We start from the raw sequence: 15,556 nt of genomic DNA on the forward strand, positions 1-15,556 counted from the left end.
TTTTAGGTTATTTTTAGTAGCCAGTTTTTATTGTGCACGTGAACAAAGTTCCATTGGTGGGTGAGCATTGATTACTCCACTTTTGGAGCTTAGTGAAGACAATAAGATTCCATTTTCCATCATCTTTATCACATTTTTGTAAGCTTTGTCTCTATTATTGCTTACTACTTTTGTGACCATTATGTGTGAGTAGTTTCTTTAATCAAAGTTATGGACCCAAATGATGGGTGTTACGTAATGGGTGTCTAACATTGTATATATATATATATAATGGGTTGTGATATGTTTTATTATTTCTTATATTCATTGTTAGTTAGTGTTACACCCGTACCTCGGAGAAGCGCTGGTTAAAAATTTGAATGTAAGTATGTCGAGTTATGGCTAGGTAAAATAACTTTGGAGTATGAGGAACAAGGCATTATTAAGTATATTGTTTAAGTAAAGGATGATTATGATTTCGTAAGTCGTAATCGGGAAAGACTATTTTGAAACACAAGAACATGGCCAGTATCATGTATAATAAATGATAAATATCACGTATGGAGAGTTTCGGAAGATTTCGAGATCAAGCAAATTAAAGAAAATAAGTTTGACGAAAATTTGAAAAATGTTGGGCAGATTTTTAGTCAACTTTGGAGGGGCATATCTCCTAGTATATTAGGCGTTTTAAGGTGTTTCAAAAGCCTAAAATGAAGTTCGTCGAGTCTAGTTTATGATGCAACAAACCGCTCATCGATAGGACATCGTAGTAGAGAATTATAGACGTTACAAACTGAACTGTTAACGCAGAAACAGGGCTGCTACAGTACCACTACAGTACTGCTACAGTGCTTCCGACTTAGCCACTATAAAAAGGGGTTAAAACCCCATTTTTCATCATCAAAATTGTCCAAAATGTTCCAGTATTTTCAGCAACAAAAAGGGGCTCTAAATCTCACATAAAATAGAGGATCTTGAGTGAAATTCAAGCTACGAAATATCAATCGAAGTCCGGACAACGTGTAGATGCGATTACGATTTCATTTTTGTATTGGAGTAGCTTGGGAACAAGTAAATATGGAAGATCTTGCTACCTTAGTAAAAATAAGGTATGAATCATTGAATCCTTTCTTTATCAACATTGATTAAGGAATAATTGCAAGAATGAAAGTTATAGTTGTTGTGTTGGTGTTGTTGGCTTATGGATTGAGGGTTGAATAGAATTTTGGATGAAAATACATATATTTATCTTGTATGATGTTGGTATTTTTGTTGTTGATTGGTTGTTGATATTACGATTTCGGGCTAGGCATATAAACAGGGGAAATGCTGCCCGAATTTCGACATAATCAAAAAGGATTTTAATTAAGGGGCTCAAGACGAGCGTATGATGATGATTCTAACAATAGTATGAATGGTTGTATATGTAGATTACGAGGCGACGAATAATCTTAAGTGAATTGCAAGACAGGAAGTAAGTTGGAAGTCGAGAAGTTATCTTCTAGGTATGTTAAGGCTAGTCCCCTTTTCTAAAGGCATGATCCTTTCGCTATGATCCTTTGTGTCGTACTCATAATATCATTGGTTCCGCAAATGCTAGAAGTCCATGAATTTCGTGATCTTTATAATATTATTGAGCTTCTAAAGGCATGATTCCGATGCTATGGCTTCATAAATGTTTCCATATCTTCCTCGTTTTCAAAAGTTAAATGTTTACGACTCCAAGGCATAATTCCTTTCCTAATAATTCATAGTTGTTTTCCCAAAATGTCGTATTTTCCAAACCAGAGATTTATGATTCTGTGGGCTCTTATGATAACAGCGATGAACATGTTTTTACGATGATAATGATGATGTCAAAGATGAGGATATTTTCTATGAAGATTATGATGATGATGATGATGATTTTATGGCTAAAAGTCTCAAGTTATGAGATCAATGCTTTTATGAGATGATTTTCATTCATAGAGATTTCCATGTACATGAGCTTTATATTATTATGAGGTGATTGAGCTTATTTTGCAATTTCTTAATTTCCTTCATTGTTGGTATTCTCACCTTATGACCCTTGTTCCTTCAAGGTGGGATAAACGATGATGATTAATCCATAATATAATCGGAGGCTACCGACCTTACGTCACTCCGATATAGTTGTGGCTTTTGATTGGACTCTTATGCATGCTTTATATATATGTATGTATTTTCTCACACCGCGCCGCGCTATAGTCGGTCGAGCATGGCACATAGATGTGCACACCACTGCAGTGGGCATGTTATGATATTGCTCCGGACGCGGGCTAATGATGATAACACCGAGCCTTAATGGCTGGGCATGATACTATATATATGACACCAAGCCTTAATGGCCAGGCATGGTACTATGTATATGTATAGAAATGTATTTTTTAAAGGCTAAGCATGCATGACATCCGTCTTACGAGGCATTCAGATGTACAGTTTATCTCTCTTATTCCTTGTTACTTTTCATATCTATGTTATGTTGTTACTCATGCCTTACATACTCAGTACATTATTCGTACCGACGTCCCTTCTTGTGGATGCTGCGTTTCGTGCCACGCAGGTGTATACGGATGAGTAGAGGATATTGCTAGAAGATGTTCCAGCTGGATTGGCGAGCTCCATTTCTTTCCGGAGTGTTTCCGAGTCAGAGTATCTATGTTATGGTATATTGATTTATGTTAGACTTTGCAGACAGAGTCACGTATATAGCATGTCAGTCTTGTAAGCGGCTCTGCAAGCCGATGTATCATTATGCATTATGTTACCAAGTTCATATGATTACAAATTTTTACTTGATTTGAGAAAGACGAAAATAATGTTTTTTTAAAGCTTTCATTATGCATTTCATTTCATGATTTAAGAGTCCAGTGAGATTTTAAATATAACGAGAACCAGTGGGTTCGCTCGGCTCTAAGTAAAGGGTCGGGTTCCCATCATGCCCTATCAGGACTGGGGTGTGACAGTTAGTGATTGCAAACACTTGCTTATGCACAAACCCTAGTTTGTTTGGAAAGATGAACTGGGGTGTGAGTTGAAATATAACAAGGACCCGGGGCGTTAACCCTCGTTTAATGAACTCACTTAGGGATAAGATGAGTTCTACTTGGCATATTTAATCAGGCTTACTTGCAACTTTTCTACATTTGGGAAAATCATGAAAAGAAATACTTTCTAACTATTGGAAAATATTAAGAAGTGCATTAGAGATTAAGTGCATACAAAACCTCGACCCATTAGAAATATATAATATTGATACCCATAACATAACATCTAATCACAGCGGGGACACAACTTTGGTTATTTTAATCCAAACAAATTCCAAATACTTCAAAATAGCGAATACAAACCAAACCTCTCCTCTACACTATTCGGAATAAAATTAAAGTTTCTAGAGATTAGTTATATATATAATTAGTACCTTTTTCTCTTCATATTCCCTGTGAGATTCGACCCCAACCTTGTTTGGGTTACTATATTTGACAACGTCTGCTTTACGCCACTAATAGGTGTAATTTGAGCGTATCAAGTTTTGGCGCCTTTGCCGGGGAATAAGGTTTTGAAATTACTGATTGGTGTGTACTTTTCTTTAAAACTTTTTCTATTCCATCACACCTTGTTTGCTGTTTTGGTGAACCAGGTGAACATAGTAGAAAGACATAATCGAAATCAAGGGAACCAAGGTGGGATCCAAGTGAACCCACCTGCACCAGAAGAGGATGAACTTGAGAATATATTTGCGGAATTCATCAATGAAGCTGATTATGCTTCTACTGTGGTCCCTCCTAGGACTGGAAATGCTACTTTTAAAATTGATAGTTTTATCTATCAGCTGCTGAAACTTGAAGGTTATTTCCGAAATTCTTCGGAGGACTATCCACTCCGACATTTGAAGAACTTCCTGCACGTGTGTGCTCAACAATCCAAGGTGTTGTTTCTGGTGATGCACTTCGGTTACGGGTCTTTAAATATTCCTTGGCTGGCCAAGCAAGGGAATGGTATGAAAAGCTTCCCAGCAATTCTATTCACACCTGGAGCGAGTTAGCCAATACATTTTTGAAGAAGTGGTTTCCACCGAGCAAAAAGGCTGAACTTCGAGATAAGATCTTTGAGTTCAGACAGCTTCTGGGGGAACAATTATATTCGGCATGGGAGCGTTTCAAGTACTATCTAGCTCAATCTCCAACTCACGGGTTTCCGGATGCTATTCTCACCGAGAAGTTCTACAAGGGGTTAGATACAATGAATCAGATTACTGTCAATACTGCCGCTGGAGGATGCTTCATGGACAAATCATTTGTTAACATCACCAAGTTGCTCAATAAGCTCACCACCCACAATCAAGCTTGGCACTCAAATGATATTTAAATCTTGTCATATGGTAGTCCCTCTGTTGCCGCGGTGGCCAAAGAAAATCATGAGCGAGATCATGCTTTTGCTCAATTGCAAACCACTGTGGATTTGCTGTCAAAGAGGCTTGCGAAGAAAGAAGCTAAGAGTGTGAATGTTGTTGAAGAAATGCCATCTCATGCTCCCGGAATGTACCAAGTCTCGGAGGAAACTTATCTAGAGGGGCAGCCACAACGTGAGGATGCTAATTATATCGATAACTCTCAAGGGGGTTATCAAAAGCAACGGAGACCCCAACAACAAAGTGATCAATATGGCCGAAATGAATATGGTGGTTTGGACAGGAGGGATTACAACAACAACAATTATAGTAATCGGAATTCCAATGACTATGTTCCACCAAAGGGCCATTCTTCTAACTCTCTAAATTGGCGAGAGGGTCCTTCCAATGATCAAGGGACCTCTCGAATGGAATCTATGCTCGAAAAGATCTTGGACAACCAAAATAAGAGTGACAAGAAGATGGAAAATTTGACCGAAGTGGTAGGCTCTTACAACGCTTCGATTCAAAAAGTTGAGTCACAAATGCGAGATCTTTCTCGTGAGCAATATCCACCACAAAGAGGGAGCCTTTCTAGCGACACAATTCCTAACCCAAGGGGTAGTGGAGGTGATCACATTGCCTCATGCAAAGCTATTTCTACTAGAAGTGGGAAGATCCTTAATGCGGTGAATGAGAGGGTGGTTGAACCTATCATTGTCGAGCCGATTGTTGATGAGGTTATTGAGGAAGAAATTGAAGAAGAACTGGAGGCACCAATTGAAGTGCCTATTATTGTTGAGAAAGAGAAGGAGGCACACCCTATTGTTCTCGAGGGTGATGAGGTGCCAAGTGTTGAAAAAGCTACCGGGAGTAGCACTCAAAAGAGCAAGGAGAGCTCTATGCACATGCGGTACTTTTCTTTTTTATAACAAGGGAAGTCATAAACTTAAAATTTAAAGTTTTTTAGTTATTCATCTTGAATTTTTATTTGCTCAAAAATACACCTTGTATGGTCAACTAATTGTCGGATTTTCAAAATGGAGTTCTTTTTGTTAGGGTACACATTACCAGCGATTATATATTCCCTCTGTCCCAATTTATGTGATACAGTTCGAATTTTGAGAGTCAAACTTTTTTATTTTGACCGTGAATTTTCGACAAACAATCTTTAAGTTTTTTGAAAAATAATTTACATATTTAGAAACTATATAAGAAGTACTATAAGTCACAATAATTAGCAATTTAAAATATTTAAAGGGCATATGAATAAATCGAGGTAAAACAATTTCTTGTTTGACTCTTGAAATCCGAACTGTATCACATAAATTGGGACAGAGGGAGTAATATTGTTGTAATTCTTTGAAGTACACACTAAGGAGCTGTTTGGACATGGTTTGAAACCATGTTTGGACATGCAATTTGGATTTCTTAAGTTGTATTTTTCTTATAGACATAAAAATCCCACAAGTTGTGAAAACTATCAAAATATTCTCAATACTTATACAATCTTACCAAATAAGCAAGTCATAGTTCATAAAAAAAATTAATACGCTACTAGAAGGCCTTTCTTATAAATACAACATCAATTGATCAAACTTTAGTTCAATTAAAAAGAAAATTTAACATGAATAGTAATGTAACTAGTCTTTAATATAATCCTCCCACATGGTAGACATAAATAAAGGTTGGTAAATGGTTGGTGCGAGTATTGTTAAAGATATCTACAAACTTATTGGTCTTTTTAAAAAATATATAAACTTATGAGTCAAGTTTTATATTTAAAATTTTTGAAACCACAAATCATGCCTTTTGGATGATTTGGGATTTCAAACCATGGTTTGAAACCATGAAATGAAATTCATGTCCAAACGCTGATTTCATCTCATGGTTTCAAATCATGGTTTCAAATCGCATGTCCAAACGCCTACTAAGAACAATGAGAGTAAGACATCTAAATAATAGAAATTAATCCTCTATAGGGAAGAAATAAAAATGGTTAGCTTTATTATTTTCTATTTAACTTCGAAATTTTTTGATATGGATTTATAGATGAATCTACAATATTATCTTGATATATGTGTGTCACGATCCAAAATTTCAGAAGCCATGATAACACCTACTTCTACCTAGTAGGTGAACCAACAACAATCGGTTAAACCAATTCATTAAGTTAATTAAGCAGAAAGTAACGTAATAACACAATAAGAGTTCAAAAATCAAGTGTTTACTCCTAACAAAGTGCGAAATAACAAAATACCCCTCAAGACCTGGTGTCATGTGTACAAGAGCCACTAGGAGTATCAATACGGAAAAGATCAAAATCATTGTCTTAATCATAAGGAAGATAGAAATAATAAAAGGATAAAAGGAGACTGGCATTGCGGATCAGCCAGACAGCTCACCACTCGGGGATCAGTCTCAGACTCGAAGAGCTCCACGACATATACGCGTGCTCGGAACTGAATCTACACAAACAAATAGTGCAGCAAGTGTAGTATGAGTACGGGGAGTATGTTTACTCAAGAAAATCTCATAGACCGACAACACTGAAGCCGCGACGAGGTTTATTAAGAAAAGTCTTGTTTTAGCTTTAGCAAGTTTACCTTAACTCGGAAACCACTAAATTAACAGAATAAAGGATAAGTCAAGCACTAAGTAGAACCGGATAATCAGATAATCAGATAAGGAAAAAGCAATGCAATATGCAATTAGTACACACATAATGCAATATGCAATTAGTATACACACATACTTCCGCGGGGTACCCGGGAGTCGCGACCCATGCGAGACTCGCGAGGTTCATATACCGCCCGAAACCATTTCCTCTCGGTCATACACAATCCGCCAGAACCATTTCCCCTCGGCATACACAATCCGCCGGACAGGGCTCCTCATTAAGTTTGGTGGCCTAAAGCCAAACTTTAATTAGAGGCCTTAAACGTTTGAAAAAAATAATTTTTATTTTTATTTGAAGTCTATTATTTTTAGCATTTTGAGATGTAAAGTCATAAATAAAGTTTTTATAATCAATTTCTTCTAATAAATTTTAATTGATAATATATTCAATCGATTTATCAACATTAGTCCATTGGCTAGGCCATGAAGAATTTATTCTTTGAAAAAATCTTTGTCAAGAATTGAACTGGTCTCTTTTACTTAGTTGCATATTTAAATTATACTAAATGATTAAATGGGAAGTATATACCTATGATTATAAATGATAGATTACACATTCTGATGAGAAATGAATAAAAGGAGATTGACTCTGAGAGAATTAAGAAAAACATTATAAAAATCTACACCTTTTCTATTGCGGAAAAATAAAGAGAAAACTAGAATCAATCAAATGGTTAATAGTTAAGGTTTGATGATCTAAGAACTAAAATAGTTAAATTATGTTCTTTTTCTCCAAGTTATTCTAATTTGAATGGCTTTTAAAATCTGCTTAGTCTTGGAGACTTTTAAACTGTCTATCTGTGGAGCACGTAAGATTCGAGTAAATGAATTGACAAATATTGTACTTCTTGTTTAATTGTAGGTGTGTAAGCATGTTTTTTCCTAGAACTGGAATTCAACCTAACTTTCTGTAGCTTTCTTGGTGAATCGGGCTTAAGTTCTGAACTTTTGAGACGGAAACAAACATAGAGGAAGCACTAAAAGCTAAAGCAAATGCTGAAAGGAGACGTGCAGATATATTTTGTAGGAGCCAAAAACTTTTCTTTAGAGGGCATATCACAGGTGGAGGTGACTTTTGGGGTTCATAGCGCTGCAAAGGCAAAGGTTTACGGCAAACTTGATTGTTATGCAATATTGTATTTAAAGCCACCTGCAGACAAGCCTAAGTTGAAGAAACAATACAAAATATAAAATCACTAAATTGACTTATGTTGTTCTCAATGGGTATTCTGTGTGCAATGAGCAACCGTCCTGCCCACATGGTAGGACTTCTAAGAAGAGAGCTTTTTGTGCAGAGTACATACGGTTATAGTGTCGAAGTGGCTCTAGAAACTGCTATAGAAATAAAAAATGGCAGATGGAAACGGGAACGGTAATATGAGACAGGATGCTAACCTTCCTAGTCCTACTGAAACTTCAATCCGAAGATGCTTAACAGCTCCTGCATTTGATGTAAGACTGTTGTGCTGCTACACCAGGTGAGCATATTGGGGCTGAGCTATTATGGAAGTAAAGGCCAAGCAATTGGAAAGTAAACTGTGAGATCCTTTTTACATAATCATTCTAACACTATTGAAATTCAAATGTGTATAGGTTTAAACACATAGCAAGGGATGATTCTGAACTAAAATAAAAAAGTTAGAAATTTGGGTGGATATAACATTGTTTTAGGTGGACAAAGGTTTGATGAGCGACTTCTAGTGATAATTCTGATTTTACTCTCTCTGCAGTGCTATGTTATGTATCATGATGTTGGAAACTGAGACGATTCTAATGAGCTACAGAAAATTTGGAACCTCGATGTACTTTACATGTTATCTAATGAACATGCACATCTTGTGCAACTTACAAAATATAGTCGGCTAACAGTGTTGGTGACAATGAAACAATAATAACATATCCAGTGTAATCCTACAAGTGGGATCTGGAGAAGGTGGTGTGTACACAACCTTACCCCTACCTTGTGAAGGTAGAGAGACCGTTTCCAATAGACCCTTGGCCCAAGTAAAGCTTATCAAAATCAGGTATGGAAGGAAATACAGTAGTGAATAAGTCATGCTAAACATAAAGAAGAAGAGAACAGTAGCAACAACAAATAATGCGGTAACCGAAGCAAAAGAAAGAACTAGTAAAACGAAACCAAAGAATAAGATAGATGGTAATAATAACAATATTGATATGAGAAACAATACGACGCACTACTAATGGAAGATACTTGAGTGACTAAATAAGCATACGTCTTCAAGTTAGAACAAATGGAAGTTACAAACTACTATCTCTTTTAGAAAACAGAGCAACAGAGTACTAAGAATGAAATACAAAATGAAATATGCATTAAGGGGACACTGTACTAACATTTGATAATCTAAGTTTGCTAAATATCTGCAGGTGGGATATCAATCCAATTAAGGATACTCACTTTCCTGTAAGGACAATTTCATTCAGCGTTTTCCCACAAGAAACAAACTGAAAACTAGACATTATCATACGGATGTTGATACAGCTTTCGTGATGTAGGAAACTGAGACGATTCTATGGTATACTGCTTGCGATTCTAGGGTATACTGCTTGTGTACCTGACGAAGTTAAGAGGGATCTCCACTGAGCTACAGAAAGTTTGACACCCTCAATCATTTTGAAAACTTTACGTATTATCTAATCAACATGCACATGTTGTGCAACTAACAGAAGAATAGCAGGCTAACGCTGTTGGTGACAAATGGAAGGTACTTAAATTACTGAATAAGCATACGTTTCCAAGTAAGAACTGATGGAAGTTACAAACTATCTCTTTTTTATGGCGACTCCATTGTGACTTTTGTGCTAAAACTACTACTTTTACATGGTATAATTTTCAAGTAAGTGTGTTTGAAATGTTAGAGTTTGATGTCAAGCGTAGATTGATACATTCAGAAGATCACATAATCTTTAAACATAAACTGAAAGGCAGAACTATTTTACAGAAAATAAAGCAACAAAGTACTAATATATGTTTCAACAAAGTACTAATATATGTTTAAACATATATGACTAAGATTTTCAACCAATTGATGGTCTGATTTTATAAAAATCTGCTGATGGAAAATCAATCCAATTAAGGCAGCCCACATGAACAATTGTCTCAAATAAAACAGGCATCCGCTCAAACTTTAGTCTTGTAAAGACACCGCTTTGGGGATCAAATGAAACTAGATATCCAAGGTCTCTGCAATATGGAAAATCGTTGCACTCAGGTAAGAGCTTTCCATTATTCAGCAGGCATAGAACTTTCAACAACAGCTGCCGACGTTGAGTGACAGAATTTGGATTTGGTGTGTAAGCTCCAATTTTGAACTCCTTCACCCAAGACTCTTTCACATTGTAATCTCTCATTACCCAAATTTCTAATCCTGCCCCTTTATAGTGAAGAGCAACAGCAAGACAACCTCCAAGAACTGCTAGTTAATACTGAACAGTTCTTGGATTTACAACAAAATCAACCTTTGGTACCTCTCCAAATACCTCATCAGCTAAATCGAAGGAAACAATAAGCCTATCATCACGTCTGTAATACTCTCCAAACAAAGTCACCCAATGCATCTTCCCGTTTAACATAATTCCTTGATAACTTGAATCAATGCGGTAAACAACTTCCCCAACACTTCTCCATTTGTTGCTACCAAGACTAAATACTTCAACATCTGATTTACGATTTTGCGGGGGTCATAATGTATGATCTTGATAAACTTGTATTCTTTGGTAATAGGATGAAAACCAAACCCAAAAACCAATTTGTGACGCACTTGAGGTTTTACTGATCTAGGCAGCTGTTTGTAGTTCGTTGTAAAACGATTGTACACATAAAGTGAATCACTATGATCACTTGTGCACAATAGTCCATTACATGAACCAACCACTTTCCATAGTGATATATAGTCTGGAGGGGTGCTGATTTTCCTCACAATCCCTTCTTCCATACCATGATCAGAAAATTCAAGAAAGTAAAGCTTATTATCCACTTTCAAAATAATGCAAGGATCGTTCTTTACTGTACGAGACAGGTGCAAATTCACTAGTTCTGGATCATGAGACAACTTGTAAAACGATTTCCGAACAAACGTGAATAGAAGTAAAGATGTTATGGGAAACCTAGAAGCTATGTCTAGGATAACGTCTTGAGGCAGGCGATCAAATCCATATCCGGAAGGAGCTTCATCAGCTTGACAATTCCGTTTCTTGATTTTTGTAACCATGAAACATACAAAAAATCGGTACACAAAAGAGGTAGGTGGCCTGGATATTTAGCAGGCGTTTGGCCATAAGAATTATTCACTTTATTCCGGATTTTTTTTTTCACTTTTCAGCGTTTGCCCATAAGAATTCCGAATACAACTTGAAGTTGTATTCCGGATTTTCAAAAACTCTAAAAACTTGTTTTTCAAAAAAAATCACTTTTTTCACTTTTTTACAACTATATTTTACAAAAAACTACAATATCAAAAATTATAGCCAAACACAACTCCAACTTTCCAAAAAAAGTGATTTTTTTTTTTTGTTTCTATGGACAAACGGTGCCTTAGTAACTCTCATAATTCTTATTCTTATAGTCAGTAACTAGATTAGGTTTTACAGTGGGCCTTTTTCTTTTTGTTGCACGGATTGACCTTCATTTGGGGTGGTCTTTAATTTTTATCTTTCAAATTAGTGGTCTTTAAGTTTTTCCTTCGCTTAATACCCCGAGGTTGTGGATTCGAACCTCAACTCAGTAAATAAAAAAAAATCACATGGTAGAATTTGCAAAATTCTGCCTTAAGTCCCAAATTCTGCCTGCATGGGCAGAGTTTGCAAAACTACCCATACAAGACAAAATTTGGGCCTTAAGGGCAAAAGTTAAAGATCACAAATTTGAGGGGCAAATATTAAAAACCACTCCCAGTGAAGGACAATCCTGCAAATTGCCCTTTTTTTTTTTTTTTTGAAGAAATTACCCTTCAAATGGGCTGGTAATTTTACCTTCAAAATCAAATGTATGCCTAGCGAGACACAAGTTCTTTAAGTGTGCGAGGCATAACTTATTGAATATTATGATGCGAAAATATAAATCTATGCCCCACAAAAAAGTTGTTTGCCTAAGGTACAAAAATCAAAGACCAACACAAAATGGGCCAAAACGGCAAATGACCCTTTCTTTGGGTTTTACATTTGATGTTCCGTATCCGCTTTGGACTCGACTAATTTGTATTTGCGTCAAAAAGAGCCATTGTTAAGGTAAGGCGCTTCCTACTAAAAGCAACTCCATATCCAGGGTTCAAACCTCAGATTTCTAGTTAATGATGGAGAAGTACCTAGAGGCGGATCTAAGATTTAAAGTTTACAGGTGCCACTAAGTTTTAATCCATAAAATATACCTACCACTTGCGACAAAGATTGAGTAGGAAAAAATTGCCAAATGAAAAACTCAATCAAGCTGGTTGTGTTACAGCATCCAGATAAAAATAAAAGCTTTGGAGCTGATGTCGCATTCAGTCTTGTTTAGCCATATAAAAATAACCCGCCCATACAACTTAATTCAGTAGTCTTCACAGATTATCTAATGAACAAGCAAATGTTGTGCAACTTACAAAAGAATAGCAACCTAACAATGAAAGGTACTTAAGTAACTGAAATAAGCATATGTTTCCAAGTTAGAACTAAAAGAAGTTATTATCTTTCTTTATGGTGACTCAATCGTGTCTTTTCTGCTAAAAATACTACTTTCACATGCTATAATTTTCAAGTAAGTTTTATATCAAGCATAGATTGATCATTCATGCGGTCACATATTCTTTAAGCATGTACTGAAATTCGAAACTATTTTAGAAAACATAAGTGCTAAGAATGAAAAACAAAAATGAAATGGCATTAAGAGGACATACTACTAATATATGTTTAAACATATACGACTAAGCTTTTCAACAAGAAGGTACTCCATCTGGAATTAAAAAAAAAGATTCACTTAGCCATTTGCACACCCCTTAAGAAGCTACTCACTCCAAGAAAAAAATATGTAAATTGACCAAACTATACCTAATTAAATACACATTGGGATTTGATCACATAACACTTAGTAGGAGCAAATCTGAAAAGATAAGATTAATTGTTTCTTGATTTAATAATTGGACACTTTTTTTTTTTATCCAAAAAAAAAAAAGGCTAAGTGAACACCTTTTTTTGATATGGAGGAAGTATCTGATACGCTTGATGGTCTAATTATAATAAAGATCTGCAGGTGTATTATCAATCCAATTAAGGCAGCCCACATGAACAATTGTCTTAAATAAATCAGGCATCCCCTCAAACTTTAGAGTCGTAAAGACTCCACTTTGAGGATCATATGAAACCAGATATCCGCTGTATTTGTACGGTAAATAGTTGTACTCAAGCAAGAGCTTTCCATTCTTCAGCAAGCATAAAACTTTCCCAATGGCTGCCAATGTTGCTTGACAGATTTGGATTTGGTGTGTAAGCTCCAATTTTGAAATCCTTCACCCAAGACTCTTTCACACTGTATTCTCGCATTACCCAAATTTCTAATTCTCTCCCTGTAGGGTGAGGAAGAGTTATAGCAATGTGTAAGCTCCAATTTTGAAATCCTTCACCCAAGACTCTTTCACACTGTATTCTCGCATTACCCAAATTTCTAATTCTCTCCCTGTAGGGTGAGGAAGAGTTATAGCAACAGCAAGACAACCTCCAAGAACTGCTAGATGAAACTTGTTAATCCTTGGGTCTACACCAAAATCAACTGTTGATACTGCTCTAAATACCTCATAAGCTAAATCAGGAAACAATAAGCCTATCATTACGTCCTAAATAATTTCCAAACAAAGAAAACTAATGCATCTTCCCGTTTAACATAATTCCTTGACAACGTGAATCAATGTTGTAAACAACTTCCCAACACTACTCCATTTGTTGCTACCAAAGTAAGTACTTGAAAATCTCGTTTACGACGGAGCCAGTGGCTATAATGTATGATCCTAATCACCTTGTACTCATTGGTAGCAGGACTGAAACCAAATCCAAAATCCAAAATTTTCTCCCGAAATTTAGGCAGCTCTTTATAGTCCCTTGTAAAAGGATTGTACACATAAAGTCCCTTACTACGCAGGGATTCATATATGCACAACAGTCCTTGACATGAACCAACCACTTGAAATCCTGGAATAGAGTTTGCAATAGGGTTGCTGATTTTCCTCACAACAACTTCTTCCACACCATGATCAGAAAAATTCAAGAAAGTACAGCTGATTATGCGCGTTAATAATAATGCACGGATCGTTCTTAACTGCACGAGACAGGTGCAATTTCACAAGCTCAGGATCATGAGACAAGTTGTAAAACGATTTGCGAACAAACGTGAATTGAAGTAAAGATGTTATGGGAAGCCTAGAAGCTATGTCAAGGACAATTTCTTGAGGCAGGCAATGAAATCCGTTTCTTGGGGGCGCTTCATCAGATTGTGTATCCATACAAGAAATAGTTACACTAAGATAAGTACAAACTAAAGTAGGAGGCCTGGATATTTAGGAATTCTTGTACGTAATTCTTATTCTTATAGCCAGTAATATGTTCTTAAGTCTATGTGTTAGAATTAAAACATTTCTTTGGAAAATGATGCATATATTGGTACTAGTTGATAACTTTTCCTTTCTCCCAAGCGTCTCTTAGTTTTTCACGAGCATCTTTTAGGAACTTGGAAATGCATTTAGTGCTTACTTTAGATTAAACGTAATTCAATTCTTTTGGTAATAAAAAACAATTACTATTTGGTTTAACCAAATATATATACTTTGAGAACAAGCATGCGCAAACCACGCTATTAGGTAAAGCAAATCAACGCTACACTATTTGATTTTCTTTGTAAAGTTTCTACTTCTTTCTCTCTCTCTCATCTATTTTATTTGTCATGTTTACTAAAAATTAATTAATCTAAAATACTTCTTATTTTAGAATTTCTTTTCCCGCCTTTACTCTTACTTTAACAAATGTGAAAAGAGATTAATGCGGTGAAAGTAAACATTAAATTAAGACTAGAAAAATAAATAAGAGTAACTTAATCAAATTATCTTTTTAGTTAATATTTTTCTCCCTGCATTCCAAAATAAAAACATTTTTGACACACCCCTTAAGAAATTTTATTAAAAACATTAATTAAAGGGTAATTTGTTAATATTACTCATTTGCTTCTTTCCAATTTTTTTTCTTAAAACTAGAGATAGTAATTAAAGATATGGGCAATTTTAGAAAAAAAGAAATTAATACTTCTTCGGACTTGGAAAAGTTCATTTACTTTGGACCACACAAAGTATGTAAATTCATATATATTGGAATGAACGGAGTATGGAATCTGGATCTAAGATAGATTTTGGGAGTTCAATTGGACATATTGTTCTCTGGTTGAACTATGTAGATTTATGCAAGAAAATAAAAACAATAATATACGTACATATAATAAAATCATATTTATTC

The 15,556-nt window shown here is 35.6% G+C and overlaps 1 protein-coding gene and 1 non-coding gene across 2 annotated transcripts; both read right to left on the reverse strand.

Annotated features, from left to right (window-relative positions):
* Positions 1-4,087: 4,087 nt before the first annotated feature.
* On the reverse strand, positions 4,088-4,193 carry LOC132638947 (small nucleolar RNA R71). Its single transcript, XR_009582002.1, has one exon. It is a non-coding gene; the product is annotated as a small nucleolar RNA R71 (small nucleolar RNA).
* Positions 4,194-10,105: 5,912 nt separating this feature from the next.
* Positions 10,106-11,298, reverse strand: LOC132637923 (F-box protein At3g07870-like). Its single transcript, XM_060354935.1, has 2 exons — positions 10,659-11,298; positions 10,106-10,500 (listed from the first exon to the last, which is right to left on the reverse strand). The coding sequence occupies exons 1-2, from the start codon at positions 11,296-11,298 to the stop codon at positions 10,106-10,108; spliced, it is 1,035 nt and encodes a 344-aa protein (XP_060210918.1).
* Positions 11,299-15,556: the final 4,258 nt, after the last annotated feature.

This window comes from Lycium barbarum, chromosome 4 (assembly GCF_019175385.1).
Source record: "Lycium barbarum isolate Lr01 chromosome 4, ASM1917538v2, whole genome shotgun sequence".
Taxonomy (NCBI): Eukaryota; Viridiplantae; Streptophyta; class Magnoliopsida; order Solanales; family Solanaceae; genus Lycium; species Lycium barbarum.

Coding starts and splice junctions, on each gene's coding strand:
- LOC132637923 (XM_060354935.1), bottom strand. CDS start 11,298: ATGGTTACAAAAATCAAGAAACGGAATTGTCAAGCTGATGAAGCTCCT. Junction 10,501..10,658: donor TCAAGTTATCAAGGAATTAT/GTTAAACGGGAA, acceptor ATTAACTAGCAG/TTCTTGGAGGTTGTCTTGCT.